This window comes from Micropterus dolomieu, linkage group LG18 (assembly GCF_021292245.1).
Source record: "Micropterus dolomieu isolate WLL.071019.BEF.003 ecotype Adirondacks linkage group LG18, ASM2129224v1, whole genome shotgun sequence".
NCBI classification, from domain to species: Eukaryota; Metazoa; Chordata; class Actinopteri; order Centrarchiformes; family Centrarchidae; genus Micropterus; species Micropterus dolomieu.
In genome coordinates, this window is record NC_060167.1 from 34,632,437 (window position 1) to 34,655,926 (window position 23,490).

Sequence of the window (23,490 nt, forward strand, 5' to 3'; positions counted from 1 at the left end):
CGGCCGACGCTGAAAGTCTTGTAGTCTGCACGAGCCTTAAGGCTACATCCACACTAATACGTTTTCATTTTAAAATGGCGCTTTGAAAGAAGAACGATCACCTTACACACCTTACACATTTTAGCAATAGTCTCTGTCCATTCTAAGACGCCTAAAAACGCATATCACATGACTGTTCACGTACACTGGGCAAGAGTGTTCCAGTATAAACGTGAAGCAGATTGGTTGTTTAGTTTCAGAAAATACTACGAACAAAGAACAGCAATGGCAAAAAGTAACACCAGAGGTTTCTTTGCTTGGACTGATGGCGAGGTGGACCTTATACTGAAAGTAACTCACGAATGTAAGGTGGTCACATCCGTGGAAAAGATAGATTGGGAGGCGTCGCAAAGCAAATACGGTGGCATATTAAAGTGGCAACAGGAGCATTATCCATTGCCTGGCAATGGGAAAAGAGTACCCACACAAAAAGGATGAATTCACAAAAGGTATGTAGGCCTAGATATACAGACTTGACTTGCTTAATCAACCAGAAGGAAACAACACAAATGTATTGTTTTCTTTGATATTACTGTTGTGCAACACTGCTGTTGATGATTATTTATTTCTGCTTTAGAAGAGCACTATTACTCACTATGACGAGAGGTTTTAAAATGCACTGTGCACTGAGAGCAGTCAGGGAATTTTTACTTTCAAATACCACAACAGTGCATCATTCATATGATTCCTCTCATGACCTACCTACAGCTGAGAGGACCTATACCTACACTACATAATTTGCTTACTTTGTGGCATTGACGTCTTGTTAATAAAGTCCAGTCCTCTGTAGAGGCACTGAACAAAGGTAAACTTTTTGACCTTTGCTGTCACAAAATAGTTGCTAGGTCGAGTTTTAAACTGCAAAATATGACGAATTCGTGCAGGAATCCACAGCTTTTTTATTTAAATAAATCACAAATGAAAGTGGAAAATACTGAAATAACATGCTGTGCTGAGGTCAAAAACAAGCGTCCCTCAGTGTGCAGAATCAGCTTGAAAGCAATGAGAAGGGTTCAAGGAGGAGCACAGGAAATTTGCACAAGGAAGAGCATATCTCAGTGGATCAAATCTGGGCATGAGCAGGTTATATCTGAGTGTAAGAGCAGCGTTTTAAAGGGGAGAATTAAACATTTTATATTAATACAATCACGGCTACTATGTTCTAAAATTGAAATATATATATGAATAATGATTAAAGGTGGGAAATAGACGCCATTGAAGTGCATATGATTGAAAGGGGCTAATAAAACAAGCATCTTTACACACACACACACAAAACCCCAAAAAAGCCAACTGATTTGTTAGGTCAGAGGCCCTCTTTTGTGGGGCCGCTCGGGAGCTTTTGTGCTTCTGAGAGCCAGGAATGTTGGAGCTGAGGAGGGGCCTCACCACAGGGGGTACACAGGGATTACAAGCAACCTGGGACTCTGCCTCTTTCTGCCTCTGCTGCTGCTCCTATGTGTGTATGCGTGGGTGTGTGTGTGTGCTTTGAAAATTTAGGGCTGAGTAAGAAACAACAATACTTGTTGAGTGAATTGAGTTGAAAACTGTCAAGTACTGAAAGATGACATTGAATGCTCGGTCAGAATCCTGTCTTGTTCTCATTGTTTGTTCAGATATTTACAGATTCAAATTATGTTACTTTGTTTATTTTGTTAACATTATTGACTTGAGAAAAGCTTATTTTCTTAAACAAATGTTGTTGTTAGTGTAAGTTTTTGTGCTTAACAGTGCAAGGTATTGAACAAAAATAACACATCATATGGGCGCCGGTATTGAAAAATGTAAACATTGCCCTTTCTATGAAGAGAATATGAAAAAGAACATAATGAGATATTTGGCTGCTCCACACAAGTGCTTATCTGCGGTTTATGGTGGAAAATTTTTAATGAGAAAGGATCAAGGTTTTGGTTTGCAAAGGGTTAATGTTTAGCATGTAGTTGAAAGGGTTAAGATTACATTTTGAGGTTAAGTGATTACAGCAAATGAAAGTCTTCACATGTTCAGAACTGTAGAATTGAAGGACCAGGTTGTTGATTATTTGTTATGTAGCTGGTCAAAATACTTTCAGAAAGCAGCAGTGGCTAATGAACTCCCCCTTTAGGATGCTAATAATTTTGGATCTACAGTAAACCTTAACTTTAGGCTCCTTAGCAGGCTAGGCCCTCAATGATGAGGATCCATGCAAACACCTGTTTTTCTGCTCCCACTCTGATAAATGCCCATCAAGTATTGAGTTTTGAACCTCAGGACAGAACAGGAGGAGCAGAGGGAGAGAGGTAAAGTAAAGACACTGCGTGAGGTGAACTTGAGTCAAAAATTGCACTCCACAGAGTCACAACTCATATGAAACAAAATTGATATAATTCAATGTGACTTACAATTCCAGAGGATATCATGATGTCCAATGTCCATGGTAAATAATTTGCTGAGAATTGTCAGGTTTTTCAGTATCAAGACCAAGACCAGTTTCCCACATTACATGACACAATAAAATGTGGAAGGAGATCATAGGCACTTCTCAAATTGATCTGAAAGATCCTCATTCCCATTAAAACACCCACATACAAACACTAAGAGCTGAAATCAACGTAGGCATCTTTTTTCAACACTCCTTTTCCATCCTTACCATCGCGGGGAGGGGTGAATCAAAGTTAGGATGTTAACAAATAAATCAGACAATGCACAAGCAATTTATTGATATTCTCAAAGTTATGGTCTTGACTGGTCTTAAAATATAATCCCAAGTCCTCTATGCCCGAGACCGCGACAAGACCGAGTACAAATGAGTCCAAGACAAAACCAAGACCATCAAAAAGTGGTCTTAAGACCGGTCTCAAGACCAAGAAATGTTCGAAGACAGCATTGACAAAGTTGGCATTTCAACAGTGCTGTCCGTCTACAGTTGCTAAATGCTCACAAGCTAACAACTGTCATCATTTTAAAAAAACTCAGAGATTCCCAAATACAACCAATCTGGATACTCACAGGATATTTCTCCAGATACAGATTTACATATCTATTCAGACTTTACTCTCAACCTTTAACGATTTATTTCTCATCAGGAGTTAAAAATGTTTTGTCTCCTCTTGCTTTGGTCACAGTGACTTGGTCTCTCCCCTTTGAGACCTAATCTTCACTCAAACTTGACTGGACCTGGAACGAGATGCAAATGATTCACGACTAAAACTCAGACACATGCATAGTCTTTAATCCCGTATATATGCCTGGTTTAGATTTATAAACCTGTCCTGTCAATATAAACAGCAGCAAGGAAGAAGTGACATTTTACCAATTGTGCCACATCAGTGAGGTTCTCTAGCAATGCCAGAGCAGCTGTCATTTCACATGACCCATGAGCTTGGCTGTGGCTATTGAAAGTGCCCATACCATGAATTAGTTCCATGCATTTTTACCATCATTTATCAGTGATTGTTGGCAGTGATATGCAGTGATATACATTCACTGGCCACTTTATTAAGTACATCTTGCTAGTACCAGGTTGGACCCCCTTTTGCCTTCAGAACTGCCTTAATTCTTCGTGGCATACTTTCAACAAGGTGTTGGAAACATTCCTCAGATACTTTGGTCCATATTGACATGATAGCATCGTTGCTGCAGATTTGTTGGCTGCACGTCCATGATGCAAATCTCCCACTCCACCACTTCCCAAAGGTGCTCTTTTGGATTCTTCCTCTGGAAGTAGCCATCAGAAGATGGGTACACTGTGGTCATAAAGGGATGGATAATTCTCATACTCAGGTAGGCTGTCGCATACAAACAATGCTCAATTGGTCCTAAAGTGTGCTAAGAAAATATCCCCCACACCATTCCCCCACTGTGGCTCAGGAGGTAGAGCCCTGAACTCTGACATCCACAAGGCATTTTCGTCCACACAACTGCCGCTCACTGGATATTTTCTCTTTTTCGGACCATTCTCTGTAAACCCTAGAGATGGTTGTGCGTGAAAATCCCAGTGGATCAGCAGTTTCTGAAATACTCAGAGCAGCCCGTCTGGCACTTAAATCCCCTTTCTTCCCCATTCTGATGCTCACTTTGAACTTCAGCAAGTTGTCTTGACCTCGTCTACACGCCTAAATGCATTGAGTTGCTGCTATGTGATTGGCTGATTAGCTATTTGTGTTAACAAGCAATTGATCAGTTGTACCTAATAAAGTGGCTGGTGAGTGTATATACAGTTGGAGGAAAATGTGTGTGAACCCTTTTGAATTACCTGGATTTCTGCATAAATTGGTCATAAAATGTGATCTGATCTCCATCTAAGTTACAACAATAGACAAACACAATTTGCTTAAACTACTAAAAACTAAATACCACACAAAAATTTGTGGAAGCGGTTCAGGAGTAGAGTGTTATTTTTGTGCTTCTACTACCAGACAACGCTCTCTGCGACCCGGTTTGATTCCGTCCTTTGCACAGGGAGCATTTCAGAAGCAGAGTGTTTAGCCTGCTTGATTTTGCTGCCTTGCTCAGATTTTGTTGATTTGGTAATTAATCCTTGGTTTTTGTGCTTCTACCATAGTGTCTTTTTTGTCTGAGAGTCTGCATGGGGTGTTTTATTTGGAAAAAGACCAGATACTCTATGTAGTTCTGTGTCTGACTTCCTGTCCAGTTCGATCTGCTCAGTGTCAAAAATAGACTTGCCACGTATTCTCCGTGGAGTGGTGAGTCACTTCAGGAACGCTTCTGGGATGCTTCTGAAACATACTAAAACAATGGCCGCGATCAGCTCCGGCAGCCGTGTCGCAGCCTGAACGCAATTCCCTGTGGAATCCAGCTGTAAAGGGAACTACAACATCATGTCATTACACAACGACTGTGTTGTAAAAAGACAAATACATCTGCCTTGTACCTTGCGCCTTGTAAGAGAAGAAACCGATATCTCGTCACCTCCAGGTATGATCTACTCCTACCTACAAAGAGCGCTTGAACACCTTAGTGAGCTGTTTGATTGCACACCGTAAAGATAAGTAAATGTTCAAATAAATGCCAACCTAGCCCATATTCCAAATAAATTCATTATCTCGTTCACACCAGAAATACTGATGACTATAAAATGATAATCAGAAGTAATGGCTATTGATTCATTTAGCTGTCTAACCGAATAAAAGTCTGTATTGCTATTGCTACAATAAGGCCATGTATTTAAGCTAAGTGTGTGTGTGTGTGTGTGTGCGCGCATGTGAGAGAGAGAGAGAGAGAGAGAGAGAGAGCGCATGTCCTGCTGAGACCCTGCAATTAGCAGGAGGCATGGAATGATGATTGCTGGTGCGGCAACACTAATGCCAAGTGACAGGCTTCCTTGTGAAGGAGAAGGAAGGCCGCTGAGTGCCATAAAGCAACACTACTTTTTGTTTCAAACACACATGCTTACACTGGTATACACACATAGCTCACATATGCACACACACACACACACACACACACACAGACAAGGAAACAAATATGGAAAAGGTTGGTGTGGGTGGGTGGGGGGGACTTTAAATCTGACTGCAAGACATTATGCACTTTGGACAAAGGGCTTGTCTAATCCTACCTGCTCTGCCTTTCAGAGCCCACCGCTGGCCTATTCTAGTGCTTCTCACCAGCTCAGCAGAGAGGGCCCATTGATGACGACACTCAATTACCATAGTAACTCACACAATAGGTCTCCCCCAACCCCAATCTCAGTACCAAGACCAACAAGCCCCCATCCCTCCAAGTTCCATGCTCACCTAGTCACCCAACAGCAGGACTAAGCTTGACCCTCAGAGAACTTAATGGAGCTGCTCACAGGAGGCTAATGGGACTCACCATCTTGAACTGGATGATGTCATCCCTGAGGCCACCTCTACACGACTGTGGACAAAGTTGGAAATATCTGACCTTCTATTCAAACTAAGCTGGCATTTAAACCCCCCAAACCAGAGCTTTGTACGTAGATCGCTTCATGGTGGATACATTTAAAAACTCAGGTCCCGTGTTGGATGCTAGTTTATAGGTGCCAACTTTGAGTCACATCCAGTTCAGCGATTGCTCATTTTATATGCCAGTATAGCACGTCACACACTACAGGTGTTATCACTGACATGTCCTCTTGTTGCATCCGTGGTAAAATTGTAAATTAAGCTCTTTTCAGATATAAAACCTTCAATATTGGCTTTAATAGCCATCAAATAAACACTGTAAATTCCATTCAGATGACATCAATCTTATCATTTATTAGACTGAATATTGAATTATTCTGTCTATTTTACAGTCTACAATCTGGAGGCGCCCGAGTTCAGTTAAAAAAGACAATGATGATGAAAAAAATGATTAATAAATTAATAAATTTAGGGACAACGATGGTCTTATTAGTGTTTTTTCTTTTACTGTGCACCAAGAGTCGTAAAATCCTGATCCAACAAAGAATTTCCTCAACAACTTTAAACTAATTCATTCACAGTATTTAATTATTTATGAAATTGTTAATTTCTCTCTTCTAATTATATTTTATTAGAAATTTATAACAGTTGTCTGACAAAAGTAACAGAAAGATATAACAGAGAACAGAATGGACCATTGTTTCACACAACAAAAAACGTTTTGGTCAAATTGGTTTTCAGACATTGTTAGACGATTCAAAACACTTCAGGATGGAATCATATTATAGCTGGCATGGAAAGGAAGAAAATAAATACTCTTTCAATGTACACACTGTATGGGTGTGTAAGTACTACATGTATGTGAAAATGCAGGTATGAAGGAAACTCCGTATGACACAAACATGTTTTCAAATGCATCCGCCTCAGTGTAGACAGACAAGAAAGGGGCTTTTCACAGAAGCTCAATGGGGCTCAGCATTTTGTACTGGATATCGTCATCCTCTGACTCTCTCCCTCTTTCTCAATCTCTTTTCATTCAAAGAAGTGGGTATGTTAGAGGAGAAGGAAGGAGCAGAGCGGCTCTGAAAGTACGACTAAAGTAAAGTTTTGGGCTCAACAAGCTCACAGGTCTCAAACTGTTTTGATTGTGCCGGTGGCACAAAAGGAGAACCGCAGCTGACCATTGACCACAGTCTGAACACAGCTGGGACATCAACAAAATGGGCTCAGTGGGCATCTTATCCAGGCAGCTGGTTAAGAAAGGAGTGCTGAGGAACAGGATGGCAGTCAACCCCAGGCGTAGCATCACAGGAGAAAGGTAAATGTTTATCTCAGGTCTGGGTTTCTTTTCAGGCCAGCAATCTGGGTCTCTTACAAAACACCCGTCTCCTTCGTCCAGCAAGTGTCAGTTCAACGGACAAGAGAGCGTAAATAAGGAGCAACTTTATAAAAACACAGTGGTTTGGAGAAGGGATGTGTGTATATTTGGGGCGGTGGGTGGAGGGGGTTGGGGGCCATGTTGTGAGGAACTAAACAGTTGGAATTACGGTCAGCGACCAGTCATTGAGTAAACATACAATGAGCGACAGAAAAGCTCTGTGGTCGACAATAAAAAAGAAAAAAAGCCGCCAGCTTCAGGCCCTGAGAAAAGTGAGCCATTCTACTTACAAAGAGCCGCTTAGGGGTGGATTGAGGGAAGGAAAAAGAGGGCTAAAACACTTGTGGGCTCAGGGAACTCTATAGGGGGAGTGAAAATGGAATAAGCCAGCAAGCACTTGAGGGTCCCGCAGAGCACCTGAATGGGATAGAAGGGTGGAGCACCAGAGGGGGGTCTGGGGAAGGTGAATGGCCTTCTTTTTGGGTCCAATTTGTCTCTTTTCACCCTGCTCGCCCTGCTCCGGCTCTGACAGATGTACAAAGAGGGAGCGGCGCTGGGCCACTCATCCACATACGCCCGTGAGCAGCTGTCACTTTTGTCAGACAAGTTAATCAAACAAATGCCACCATACCTCCCTTTTTAACAAGGCGGATGGAAAGAGGGATGGAAGGGGGGGTGCAAAAGGGTGATAGAGACTAGCGAGATGACATGTGTGTCCTCAATCAATTCACCCTGCCGGCCCTCATCAATAAACCAGCGGGACCTGACAAAGGAGAAGTCTCCATTAAACTTGTATTTCCCTCCTCTCGGGATGATCAGGGCTTTGGTGTCCTTAGCTGTTTCCTCCTGGCAACACTGCGCTGGGAATGCTCACAGAGGATTTAGACCCAAAGGGAAACAAAATGCTCTGTCTCAGTAATTATTAAGGACTCTAAGCTGCTTACAGACTTCATTAAACGGAATTGAAACCTTTTCAGAGCATGTTTTGAACAGTAACACACAGTCAATCTTACCTATCTTGCTTGTCTGGCTATTTTTTATTATTGTGACCTACGACTATGACCATTATTTCCCTCCCTATTGGTTGTGTAATCCTTTTACAGTTCTTTTACTTCAACCTAAAAGAGATTACTGGCTGGCCTGAAAAACAACAAGAGGGCATCAATGCAGTATTGCAGTCATATTGTTGTAGAGGGAAGGTAAAGGACATCTGGTCATTGTCTCAAAGAAACAGCAAATTGATCTGAAAAAGCTAATCCTAACGCAAAGCATTGCAGAGATAAAATGCAGCTAAGATGTTTAATCTGTATAATATAATGTAATAAGAATATAGAATGATGATATAGGTTACAATTTTCTTAAGAGGCATCAGCAAGAAAAACAGTGAGAAAATAATTAGATCAGATGGTTGAAGGGTAATATCATTTGTCATCTATGAATGTGATCACATAACTTTTATCTTTCAGCGGAGCATTGTGACATGATAATATTATATTTTCTATCATTTTACAAAATTCATGATCCTGAGCAAAAAGTTTAAAGTTTTTGTTTTACATTTGTGAAGAGCTTTGTCCCGTAACTATTTTATAGGTAGTTATGTATTTGTCTTAAACTTGTTCTTTTATTCTATCCTCACATAAACAAGTCATTTGAGAAGAATAAGACATCTGACAGGCTGAGGGAGTTAAGTTTGCGTGTTGCCCTGCACTCAGTGTTGATTAAATTGTTCACTTAGCGTGACTGTGGGGCCGGCAGTTCATGACCGGAGCCGGCAAAGTGGTGAAGTGTCCCCGGACAGCCAAGTGGTATGACGGCAGATTCATCACCATTCTCTGTCACCACTACAAAACACACACACACACACACGTCCACAAACCCACCCGCTGTGACCAAAGTACAGCGGTGGCGATGGCAATCTTTATATTCCCCAATCTGCAGTTCACTCTGACCCCTGCCCTCGCTCCTCGCTCCCCGCTCCGTCACAGCAGTCCAACACTTGGTAAGCAGAACGAGACAGGAGGAGCAGCAGCGATTAAAAAGCGCTTTAACTTCTGTCACACAGAAGTGCAATTTTGCCACGCTTGAGAATCTGATAACTACCCAAGGTCAACGGAAATACTTCAAATCAATCAATGAGCCGCGCTCCTAATCCGCTCCGGGCAAAGGCAGATTAAGTGTATAATTGACCTGTGTAATCCCAGTATCTGCAGCTCCAGCCCCTGGGGGAGTGTATGGGGAAAGAGGGAGGCGGCTCCAAGACTCACTGGCTCTACAGCCCAGTCTCTGTCTTCCTCTTTCTTCCTGCCCCCCAACCTGGCGGGCATGTTGGTTGCCTGGCCTTTGTACAGGAGAGAGTGCCATGGGGCAGGAAGCTGTGGTATATCAGTGAAGGGCTGGATTTGGCTCAGGCTACTATTACTTTTTTTAATCAATGATCCCCAGCCTGTGCCGTACTAAGTCCCCCCTTCAGTATCATTTAAGCACATCTGTCTTAATCTGGGCCTCTTCAGCCACTCTTTCAAGAACTAAACCATGGAGGGGGTGGAGGGGGGGGCAGAGGACCAAATTAATTTCCCGCAATTCTCCAAACTCACACACACAAAGACACAGATCTTATCATACCTAACAAAATGTCAAAGTACAGTTTTAGGCTATTCATAACTAATGTGTATAGTGATTTAACAAAATACTGTCTATGCAGCATAAATAAATGCCCAGCAAATAAAGACAACAGTAATAAATACAGTAAGTAAAGTAATATAGAAACATTGTCATCTCTTGACAATCTTAAAAATCTAATGCGTGCCTGTAGCTGTTAAGAATGGCTTTTTTATGCAAGAAAAAAAATCTAAATTCTAAAACAAATGCATATTCTCTGAGATTTAAGTGTCAAACTTACGAGATAAAACTCAGAAATTTGCGAGAAAAACAACTCAGAAATTCTCTGAGATTCAGCCCAGCTGTATAACCAGCTAGGTCTAAGGGTGAAGTGAATTCTTGTGGCACTTAATTTGTAAATCAGGAGGTCCTGGAACACAGGGAGGCTGCTGCCCTGATGGGTCAGTGAGACAGAAAAAGTCACAGAACGCAGCCAAAACCCAGAGTGGCTGGAGCACATTAACCAACAATGAGGCACTAGCTGTTAAATCTAAACTAAACAACACTGTCATCACAAAAAAAACACAATTATTTATTCACATCAGAGCATTCACAATAATCATTCCCTTCACTTTCCCGCCATGTCCTGTCTGTGGATCGCAGCTACAATGGGGGAAATGGAATTAGGCCTAAGTTTTATAACAATGAAAAGCAAACAGGCAAAGAAACTGAACTAAGTGACGTGTTATGATGTATCTCCTCCGCTCCGTTTCAGTGCTGTGAACGGTGCCGCACCTACACACACCCCATAATTTTGCCACACTCATTTCACCATATCACAGCAAAAGCCCCACTTAGCTGTGGGGCTTACAGTAACCATATGCCAACACATTTAGACACCAAAAAGCATTAAACTACTTGCCAGCATACAGTGCAGCTACCATTAGGCCTATGTGTGGGGCTCTACAGATTTTGATAGTGACAAAGGAGGTACTGGATTCAACAAATTAAGCCTTAGGGGGAGGGTAAAATCTCCGTCCCCTTCCAGCATGGCCAAGGACGATAGCCTTCAAGTTGCTATGCACTAGTAGGACTGGGTTGAGCCCTGCATCTGTGTTCAATTCGTCCACTAACTAACAAACCTATTTCTTGCAAATGTATCACTTTAGAATCTCAGAAAAGTTTTTTTCTCTTTAATCCCGAAATCATTATGGCCCTAATATGCCGTTGTATGATCCAGCCATTTTTATCAAAGCTGTTCGATAAATTTACGTACCTGTATAAATGACAACAGAAATGTAAATGAATTCCAATCAGGCTTTAATTTTTTTTTATACACAGTACAGAGAAAGCTCTCCTTAGACTGACTAACGACCTTCATTTAAATGCAGATACATGGCTCTGTTCTATTTTAGTTATTTCTGATTGCAGTACGGCCTTCAACACAAGAGATCATTGGCTTTGATATCTCAGGTTCCGCTTTTAACTGGTTTAAATCTTATCTAGAACTTTCAGTATTCTCAGTACTGCTTGGTAGCTCCTCATCCTCCTTGGATCATAAGGTTTCATTCTGGGCCCAGTCCTCTTCTCAATTTTGATGCTGATATTGAGCCACATATAATGCAAAACCATAATATATACAACATACTACAACGCTGGTATGCAGGTGACACCCAGTTATGCAGTACTTTGCAAATGTTTAGCCAGATAAGGAAAAAATGTTAAATTATATTTATCAGTTAGTGAACAGAAGAAAAGTCTAAATAAAATCAATCCTTGGTGTGACCATCTTTTGCCTTCAAAACAGCATCAATTCTTCGAGGTACACTTGCACAAAGTCACGGATTTTGTAGGCATATCATCAGGTGTATGGTTAAACAATTATACAAAACAGGCGCTAATAATCATTGTAAGCTGAAAAACTATCATAATCTAAAACAGAAGCAGCTGTGTAGGAGGAATATAACTGGGTAAGAACAGCCAAACTCAGCTAACAAGGCGAGGTTGCTGAAGACAGTTTACAGTCAAAAGTCATACACCATGGCAAGACTGAGCAAAGAATTGAAGTATTGGTGATGTTTTGACACCAAAGGATGATCACACTTCTATGAAAAATGTACATATTAAATAGGTTGCTCTGTATGGCCATAGGCACATGGAATGTAAAAGGTGCTAATTTTGAGTTTGAATACTCAGTTGCAGTTCAAATATGAAGGATCAAAAATGGAAGACAAGAGTGAAACAGAAAACCTGGCAGAAAATAAAAGCAACTTCTTTCTGCAGAGGATTTTTAATCATGAAGCCACAGACACCTGCCTTCAGAACAATTTTCACAAACGTAGAAAATATAATATTAAACATTCTATGATTGGATTGCTGGTCAGGATTGTGGGTTGTAAAATAGCATAAAGTAAATCTGATTTAAACCCCACAAAGTAACACATTATATGTTTTGAAGGAGCAAAAATAACAACTGGTTTTTCCCCACGAGATTAGTCAGAGAAGTAGGTCAAATATCAATTAAAAATGTCCTGCTCTGCCAAGCCCCCCTCCTCACCAATCTATGTCAGAACAAGGGTATTAGCACTTTAATATGTCTCAGATTACGATTCATTTCATGAGACACTGTTGTTTAACATTATCAGCATTAGACCACATATGGGCCTGTCCGCTGTCACTCTCAACACCAAATGTGAGACGCATATTTAGAAATGATGTGGCCATAGTAAAATAATCTGCTTACATTGGCTGATGTTAGAAGGCATTTTGAGATAAATGTATGTCAGACCCCCAATTAAAATGACATATAACCTTAGGCTTAGACTCAATTACATGTCTACCTTTCACCTCAATTTTATAAAGGCAGGATCATATTATATTATATTCACCTGGCTGTAGTCAGACCAACACACTTAACTGTTCATCTTTAGATTTGGCAAGGATGTGTGAAATGAAACATGCTCAAATGACTTGATGTGATTTGAAATGTAATCTCTTCCCAGTCAACTGTTGTGGCGTTGATGGAGTTATTTTATTCCACATTATGGCCCACTGAAAGATTTAAAGACTTTAATCTTGTCAACCAGCATAAAAAATGTCCTCTGGTGGGTCACCAAAACATCATCAAATATCTTTCTAGTCTTGAAAAAGCAATTTCAATATATAACTATGGGTGATTTTTTTCCTGAACACATTGTTTCCTTTGCAGCTGTTTATTTTTTTCTTTCATTCTTGTTTGCACCTTTTCATTGTTATTTATTTTATATTATTTTTTCATCATTTTTATTCTATAAAATTCTTGAAACAAACTGATTTGAATTGTTAACAGGTGAAAGAGGTAATCTCACTTCAATTACAAACTTCTGTAGGATTGGTAAGATTAGATAATAAACAAGGTGCCTTGTTAAGATGGAGACAGTGTGAACCCTGGTTCTTTCTAAAAGCATGTCTAAAACAAATGTACAGAATACCATTTTAGGTAAGGACCTGAGAAAACCAATAAACCATAAGACAGTATTTCTATGTACAAAGCCGCCATGAGCATGTATGGGACACAGGTTGGAGAAATGAACCAAACAGATAAATAAATGAAGAAAGCAGCTCATCAAGGGAGGGGAGGGGACGCCTTACAAAGCAAAGATTAAGGGGAGTCCATCCTGACCTTATTTTAAGGACAACAACCCCCAAACGCAACACAAACACACAGTGGGGCTTGTGTGGCCTGTGACACTGTAATTTGTGAGGGTTCATAAACATTTGCTTTAACTGATCATGTTCAGTGTTAACTTCAGTGTCTTCTATAGCATCACAGTATGAAATACTTGAAAACTTAATGTTGCTTACAGGTAAAAATCCAACATCAGCCTATCACCTAATATCCCCCTCCCCCTCATAATGACCATACATACAAAGCTTATTATCCAACGGGAGTTTTTGTTGTTGTTGTTTTTCAAGAATTCCACTAACCCGTAATCTTTTGAGGGAACCTTCAGTCAGATGAAATTTTTTTGTCTGCATCACAGTCAATGTAAAATAGGCCCTTTCTGCATGTTACATTTCTATTCATTTTAAAGGATATTTATGAAACACTCAATTATTTGAAATCAACATGCTGCCCCTGCTGCATCCTACATCCTTCTACAAGACGGATGAATAGCATTTTCTGGATGTGTTTTTCTTGACCATGTCACCATATTTACAGAACAGCCATCACTAATATGACTTACAGGATAGTTAGACATGCTGTTTAGGACTACAATACAAATGCATACTCTAGTAAACAAGCATTGATAAAAAAAAATGCACCCTCAAGGCCCCACTGCTGTCAGCCAGAAAATCACCTTCAAACAGGGTTGACTTTTTAATTCGTTGATTTATCAGCCACACTAGCAAAGTAAATGGCAGCATTTCTATTGAGTTTTTGTATTTATTTATCCAAAGCACTTTACAACTCAGTTCAACCATTTAGACGCACACAATCACACACCAACTGCAGCCAGCTATCACGCAAGGTCCTGCCCTAAGCATTGAGACCAGGGTGGAATTCAGTATCTTGTGACACGTGGACAGGTAGAGCTGATGATACACGGAGCAACTTTTAGAGCAATCGTGCAGGGCAACGTTGCTGTCAATGGTAATGACTAAAGATTACTACCGTAATCCCCTTCCCCCACCACTCAGCCACCCGTCCCGCACCGCCGCTATCCGTTCAAAACATAGTCAGATTTGCCACTAGCAAGACTGCCCAGCAACATTGCTCAAAATGTTGCCCCGTGTATCATCAGCTTTAGACTCATCAACATGCTCTATCAACACATGTGAATTGCGTTTTATCATACATGCGAATAGTTGACTGTTCTTTCATAAACCAAACTTTGCCAGTGTGCCAAACTTAAATAGCAACTAAGTGGCAGCTTCATTTGCGTCACTGAAACCCTTAACATCGTACATAGCCCGAAAAAAAGCTTTTGATGAGTTAACTGTTGATCATACTGTCAGTATACCAGCCACAACTATCAACTGCCTAATCCTAACCTAGGTGTTTTTGTCTAACCTTTGTCTCATCATCTATCTTGATCTCTAGATGTTTTGTATCACAGCGCTGTAAGACTCATATCAGAAGAAACTCTTCCCTGTGACCTGTACAGAAGTGTACATTGGTTCTATTTGTCAGTTAGAAGAGACATTCACTCTTAGTATATATTTATAAAGCACTTCTAGGCATCGGCGTCGCCAGGTCATTTTTGTTTTGACTGTACCCCCGAATGTAACTCAACAACAGCAACAAAAATATTTTCCATGTTAATATGCAATAATCTTCATGATGCAGCCTCTCTCGGAGGTCTTCAAAGAGCGGAGGCTACTCGCAATAATATTGCTACATTTTCACATAACGTGACCCCCCACTGTTACTAGCCTGCCTGCGCTTAGAGTGAGCACGAGAGGAGAGAGAGAGAGTGCATTGCTCACAGCTTCAGGGCTTATCCGCAACTTCTGAATTGTCCCCAGCAAAATTGTAATCAATACATTTAAATATAAATGTTGTCGGTCAGTGTCTAGTCAGTGTATATGCTACACAAACGGTTAACAGTCGCTGCAAAGTAGTGAGAAAATAACATGACGCACCTGACCGTGACATTGACACCTGTTCGCTGTGTCCTGCTCAGAGACACTTTGCTCTGTTTGACTGTCTCTCTGCTCCAGGATGCTTCATTCCCTCTAAAGCGGCTGCGAGCTGCACGTTATCAGAGGTGCTGAAGTGAACATTTGTGTGAAATCGTGGTGATATTGCTCTCTGATCACAAGTGTTTTCATTTTCGGTTTTCTTCCTCTGATGAAGAGCAGTGCGCTCTCTCATCAAGTAGGCTACAAGTCAAATTATTTATTTATATAGGCCTAACTGTTTTTAAAAAATGGGCCAACGATCGGCCCATAAAGCATTAGGCGTATACTGGGCTGGCCCCATCACATCTTTTACACAATTCCTCCCCCTCTGCTCGAGCTGTTTCTTGTGTTGTGGGCCAAAAAAATAATAATTCGCCAAATGCGCAAAAATAACTGATATATAGATATGAGCTAAAAAAATAATAAGCTTCTTAAGCATCAGAATTCAGAAAATTAAGTGTTTAATGCTCAAAATCTGAATTCAGATTAATTAAGCTAATTTATCATTGAGGTGAAAAGGTGCCATATGCGCATCTGAAAAGACTTCAGGCTACATCAGGCATGCCCGCATGTCTGTAGACTCAGCTGGGATTAAATTAAATGAGAAAAGTTGATCTACAGGAGAAACATATCTGACAGCCTTACTGCATTATATTACACTATATTCTAATGTCACCCGAGACATTTGCTCCTCATTGGTGCAAAGAAATTCACCAGAATGCAGAAAATTAAGTGTTCAAAGTTTTCAGTGGGGGGAGTTAAAACATGAAAGATTTCCGTGCTGGGCTAAGCCCCAAATGTTTCAAGAGCCTTGACACGCTCCTACTACTAGGAGTGATTGACTATTCCTGTATGTGCAATGGCTAGATTTGAGTGACATGTGGTCTTTGGTTAACTTGGCCCTTGGTCCATATTCATTGTTTCAGATTTTATTTAATGCTGGTTTTATGTCCCTTTTTCTATTTTATCCTTGTCCTTCATTTGCGGCTCTGTAACTTTATATTTGTGTATCTTTCGGAACCAAGCTTCCTTTTTTAGCAGAGATGGCATCCACCCCATTCCCATGGCACATAGGCACTTTCAGCAAACATTTCTCATGCAGTTAGCCCATCCTCATGTCACTGACTGACCACCTCAGCTTTGGATGTCACACCAGTCATGGATTACTCTTCTTCGCATCCATTTACCTCTTTACATCCTGTTTGTTCCATTAGATCCCCCTGCAGTCCAAATAATTCCCATGACAATTCAGAGAGCCTCACCACCATCCCAATCGTAATCCATAACAGACCACACAAACGCTATACTACAGTATGTAAAACATAGTAATCTGGTTATAGGTCCAATCTCGAACAACATTCCTGACATTAAACTCCGCAGATTTGGTCTATTAAATGTTTGGTCCCTATCTAATAAGACATTTGTCTTAAAATGACTTATTTTTGTCCCAGAAATTAAATCTTTTTCTTTACTGAAACCTGGCTGAGCAAAGGAGAGTACACAGAGTGACCGTGGTGGTGGCCTAGCCGCTACTTTAAAAAAAACATTTTAAATGCTCTTTTCCTAATGTCAAAAGAATGACCAGCTTTGAGGACCTCATGTGTAATATCTGCTTTACTGATCCTGTATGTTACATTACCATATATCGTCCACCAAAACTGAACAGTCATTTTTATCTGAGCTCTCTGATTTTATTGTTGATGTGTGATGTGTTGAAGTACGACAAAGGGATTATGGTTGGTGGTTTTTAATTTTCATGTAGATGACTAAAATTCAATAATTTAATCTCATACCATAAACTTTTTATGTTTGATACTTTGATACATCCTACCTTTTTAATCCACAACAGCACTATAAAATCTTGCTTCATCAACAGTGAGTCTATAACCACATTTTCTTCCACTTTAACTGTTCTACATCAAAATGGGTCACCACAACATATTGATGTCATGGTAGGTCTGGACGATATGGCCAAAAATATTACCACGATAAAAAGTTTCATATCTTTCAATATCGATAATTATCATGATAAGTATCAAATCGTCATTTCTTTGGAGTTTAAAGGCTGATTTTTTCTCCTGAGAGATGCTGAATGGTTAATTGTGGTTTAAACTCTTCTTTATGGTCAACACTTGATTTCAAACAGTGGATCACTTCACAGATGCGAGGTACAACATTCAAAACAATTATGATAAAATCTTTGTTAATAAATATGCATGAGAAAAATTAAGTGAAAGCTTTTTTCAGTCCTTTTTCTCAAAAAAAAAATAAACATCTTAATACAAAAATTAAGTCCTAATTTGTGTATGATTCAAGTGAATAAAATCAAACATTTATTGAACATCTACCTGGATAAATGAGGACATTAGCTCTGTGAAAAGAGAATGTAGACAAGCAGAGCGTAGGTGGAAAACCACCAAAATACCAATCTGGCTTTTATAAGAAACATAGCACTAAAACAGCTCGCCTCAGGGTCACTCTTATTTATCCAACCAGAAGTTTTTCACTTCAGCTGATGGTAAGGCATCCACCTGTGCTCCTCTGACTTGTGACTTGGGTCCCAGTCTCCCCCTGGGAGTCAAAGCGGCACACTTGAGGTCCTATGAATACCCCTTTAGAGAGACATTGTGCCCTACCTTCCAGTGTTTACGTGTAGATGAGAGAGACTTATCTATGATGATAAGATGTTGTTGGCCCGGGGCCAGCTTTTTGTGTCCTTGTAGTAGGATATTTCCACTGTAAAATCTTCCTTAGCACATAGTGTGATACACTACGCTAATTAGCACACTGTAGCTTGGTTTTATATAAACATAAATAATAAAAAATCACACACAAACAACAAAAAAAAATCTTTTATACTCCAGCTCTAATGTTCCAACTTGCGTGCTGCCATCCTTAACCAGATAAATAGACAAGAAAGAGAAACGAGTAGATAAAAAAAGGGTGAAGTGACAAGAAAAGCACATCAGAGCTTCAGAGAGCAGCTAGAGACACCTTCATCGGCCTCAGTGACGCCGCGGGGAGAACTGATACAGAATGACAACAAAGAAAAGCTCGGATGAGACAAATCCCAGCAGAAATGCTCTTGTAGAGGAAAAGAGGATACATGGCAGAGCAGCGGGTCAAGATGTAGCAACAAACAGCAAACATCCAGCACTATGCACCTCTCTGTCACCCCCTGTCAGGACAAACAGAGAGGAAGAGGATAGGAGACGGATTACACCTCAAGGCCTCAATTCAACACAATGGCACGGGCAGATAGATGCAACTGCATACATGCCTACACTGTTCAGTCTGCAGAAAGTCAACCATGAACACGCTCACACAGTGAGAGTGACAGTTACATGGATGTTCTCCATGTCCGTTTCAGCTCATCAACCTTTAAGCCTTAATTAAAACCATTAAAACTGCAGCTAATTGTTTAAGCACTCTATAATTTATGATATTATCTTATTAATCAAATAAAGGATAATTCTGGTTTATTCCACCTAGGCCTTATTTTCATAGCCTTCATTTTTATTGATCGTGCATATTCAAGTTCATTGCTGAGATCTGTCAACACGATGACGTCATAACAAAGTTTGACAATATAACATGTTCTAAACAAGCAAACAGTTTATCCCGATTACCTAAACCATCTTATTTGGATATTCACGTTTCTTGAAGCATCTGAGTTATTTTAAGCAATGGTGCTATGTTCCCAGATAAAAGCAATTAACTTGAAGCATATTCACAACAGCCCAAACCAATGGCCAACCGTCAACATAAGATACAATGGGAACTATGTTCTACTCAATTCTTATAAAATAAAATTATAATAGAAGTACATTCAATATTAAGTTCATTATTTTTCAATCTGGAACCACATTTTCCCATGTTTTTGTGTTTATGTGACTAATTGAGACAATATTTTTTAAAAATTGTTCATTCATTCAATGTTGACCAATTAAAAAATATCATCCCAATTAGTCACATAGATTAAGATTACTCAGTAATCTTTGATTCCAGATTACTGTACTGACAGTATCCTTACCGCATAGCATGGTGTCCCCAAGGAAATTACTTAGCTGAGGGGGTTAGCCAGACAGATCCTGATGCATCCTCTTTCATGATCAGTTTATATACTAGATGGTGGCCTAAACACTGTAGGAAATCTGGGACCTGTACTTCTAAAATAGTGATAGGCCTGACAAGAGAATGAAGCAGTGAGCTCTGATTTGTGGATTGTTACAAGATATGATTGCATATTTAGATCAATGTGCATCAAGTTTCCAAAAAACAAAAATACATTCCTGGTAAGGTTTGTAAATTGCACTTTTACCACCTTATGACATACAGATTTAGTTATCCCTCAAATGTACTGTACCAGCTCTGTCTTTTCACTGAGTGAATACACAAGTCACTAACCACAGAGTTATAGTGATTCTTTTAAAAATACAGTAGCAGGTGAGATGAGCTGTCTGTAAGTCCTCGAAAAGAAAGTGTGTACAGAATTTGTGGTGGATAGCTAAGCGACTTTACAAAGTGATCTTTTGTGCCCCTTTTTCAATTGAGTAACTGTTAGCTGATTCAGACAGAGAGAACCGCTTAGGATAATCCCTCCTCAAGATCAACACAAACGGCACACAAACACCATGAGACAAAGGAGTAAACGGCGGCGTAGAAATATGTCCGACTTGTCCGAAAAGAGAAGTCATCATCCCGCTGCAGGGATTGGTGTAACATATTTTGGGGAGAAATCCTCCAGTTTGACCTAAGAGGAGGCTCAGCAGCGAGGCTTAGAGATTTACTGATTGTTTTGGTGTTACTTGACCTCATCTCATGTAATGGAGGCAAACAGTGTCATGGGACTGTTTTTCAAGTTGATTGCAGCTTGAGTTGATTACAGTTTGTCAGCTATGGAAAAGGACACTGATGTGTCAGTACAGTCAGCTTCACAAGGTGACTCGCAAGAGCCCAAAAAGACATGACTCTGCATGAGATGACACAAGAAGTAGGGAAGGAATGTACTAATAAGTTTGGTAGTAAAAGCAGTATTAACATGTTTCAACTTGCCAGACTCACCTGCGAGTCCTAATAAAATCATAACAAACCCAATTTTATTTTGCATTGTGGCAAAGGGTTCCCAAAGATACCAAATACAGCAGAATTCAGTTATAACATATGCAAACACCATCTAATATTCCAATATTCCATTTGGTTATCAGAAACAGTCAAAAAAAAAATCAGGACAACTTTTTTGGGATTATTTCATTTTACTGTTAGTAGTTACTGTGATGTAACTTACATTAAGTGTTGGAAATAGCCAAGTCCCCCTAACTAAAGAGCATAAAAGTTTGTCATTGTCTTCTAAAACAACCCATGTGATTGTTAACGTCTGGTTAAGACAAGTGAATCTACTTGATTAAGGTTATGGAAAGATTGTGGTCTTGATAAAAAGAAACCAACACTGAAAATGTAAATAGTTTAGGTATTTGCACAAACAACCACTGCAGTAATTTGTCTGGTGAGGACATTCTAATGACAATGTCATAGTGACTCATGCTGTTGCCCCCTTATGGCCTAAATGTTTTACAGACCATATTTACCTTTACATGAAACTAGTGAGTGGAACACCCTTTGATTTGTTTTCTATGCCAGCTGAAAATGACAGGGAGTGAGGGACTATTTACCAATGTCAACAATAATGGTACATGCGTTTGGAAAATCAGTTATTATTATGGAGTGTTAAATGTAAAGTAATCATAAATATCCATAACCATATTATTATTATTATTATTATTATTATTATTATTATTATTATTATTATTATTATTATTATATAGTACTTTCAGAACTGTCTGAAAATGACAAAAAGTACTCTGAACTCTGGCTGTTTCACGCCATTCAGATTAAAGTTCACATGCATATAGAGAAAATGTCCATCAGTTATCACATGACTGTTATCATTTTGTGGAAGCTGTGGCTCAGGTGGTAGAGCGGGTTGGCCGTTAATCAGCAGGTCGGTGGTGAACCCTAAATTGCCTCTGATGGCTGTTCTGTTATAGTATATTGAATGTTAGTTTCTGTTTGAGCACTTAGGCTCAGTGTGTGAATGCAGATGTAGTGTAAAAGCTTTGAGTGAAAAACTAGAAAGGCGCTATACGGAGCATTTGAATTTTGTTCACTCTACTCATATGGATTTTTAAAATCTCACAAATGATCACAGGTGGCGTGAATAAAACCCTGTTATTGTTAAGCCTCCCTTTGATGGAGGAGGAGGTGGCTTACTTACATCAAATAATCTCTCTATGTACACCTCTTCATTGACCTTCTCCCGCAGCATGTCCTGGGAATGGCGAACAAATGTCACATAACCGTCAGCCACATCCATCCCTGGCTTCTGCAATGAAAAGAGAGAAAGATGGAAAATGCATACAAAAATAGAAAGATAGAATAAACCCCCCCCCCCAAAAAAACATATGGTAAATCACTTCAAAGTGGATAAAGTTAACCCAATTACTGGTCAGTCAAGTCAGTGTGAACACATTGCTCAAAGCCTCAGATTTTTTTAAATCCTTGTAGAGATGCAAAACTTTCCAAAGATACCAAATATGTTATCTATAAGATATGTAGAATATTTTCATTTGATGAAATAGTTCAGCCATAAAAACCCAAATTAGTGGGTTGAATAATTTGATGCAGAATATATAGGATACTGTCAGAAAAGATTATTTCCAGCCAACTACTTAAGTGGAGGTTAAGTGGTAAATATCATGTTTCATTCTTATCAAAAATGCTTTGTGAATTACTGTCACATGTGTTGTTGTTCAGATGCTGTATAGTATAATGTTATATATACAATGAGTATGTTTCTGACGTGTAGATGAAATTTTGCTTTAGATATTTTGAGCTTATTGTCTTTTTGACTCAAGTACTGAATGGACTGGCATGAAATTTGCCCAGAGAGTGAATCCTACTGACTTTAAAGATGCCCTGACTTTTCATTTAGGCACCACCTTGAGGTTGATATTTAAGGTTTTTGACAACTATTAGATGGATTGCCATGGAATTTGTAAGTACACCAGCAAGCTAAAGAAGTAAGATGAACTAAAATAATTAACATCTGCATCTTTGCATTATCACTGTGTGCATTTTAGCATGCTGATGTTAGTTATTAACTCAAAGCACTGCTGTGCCTAAGTATAGCCTCACAGAGTGGCCCGCATGGCTGGTGACTCTACTCTTGATATTAGGAACATCAGGTGACAAATTGAGGGAAATTATATTAACATTCAAACTGAGATGTTTCAGTTATCATTTGGAGAATGATGCAGACTCTGGACTAACAGGGCATTCATGTTCTTCAGTTAGCTCTCATCAGAGAGTTGAGCTTGGCAAGAAACAACTTTCACAGTCTGGGCATGTGCAGGGGCATTGGAGACACTGAGTTGGTTTTGATGAGGAGAGCAGATTGTTAGGAGGCCTGCCATTCTGACATCTAAAATATTCACTGAGGATAATGCATTTGTATATGGCAACTTAGTTCTTACATCAACATATCTTACCATTTTCAAGATAACAATCTTTAAACCTTTCGGCCTTCGCTTCTGAATCTTTTCTCCAACTAATACAAATCCCAGAAGTCATGCAAAGAACTCAACGCCACTAAACTTAGTGAACACATCTGCAATGACCCTTACAATGTGTAAATGAGTGTCTTTTTTACGAGTGAAACTCTAATTTAGTACTTTAAGGACACAATTAGCGTAGTGGGCTGGAAACTGCGACCTCTGCCAGCGTACACAGTGCCTCGTCACATTCACTGACAAGGCATTAATTTGAAATTTGCCGTGTTGCTACGGCCGAAGTGTTGGCAGCTAATACAGATCTGATGCGCACACACACATACACACACCCACACACACACAAACACACCACCACCACCGCCGCCACCCTGACAGC

General features: G+C 39.8%; 1 protein-coding gene across 4 annotated transcripts in view; it reads right to left on the reverse strand.

Moving 5' to 3' along the window:
- Positions 1–23,490, reverse strand: part of LOC123956496 (calcium-dependent secretion activator 1) — a 153,601-nt gene that overhangs the window by 15,075 nt on the left and 115,036 nt on the right. For all 4 annotated transcript variants that reach the window (XM_046028711.1, XM_046028713.1, XM_046028710.1 and 1 more), the window contains one exon: positions 21,821–21,928. In XM_046028711.1, the coding sequence (XP_045884667.1) occupies positions 21,821–21,928 (108 nt within the window). The remainder of the gene's footprint in view (positions 1–21,820; positions 21,929–23,490) is intronic.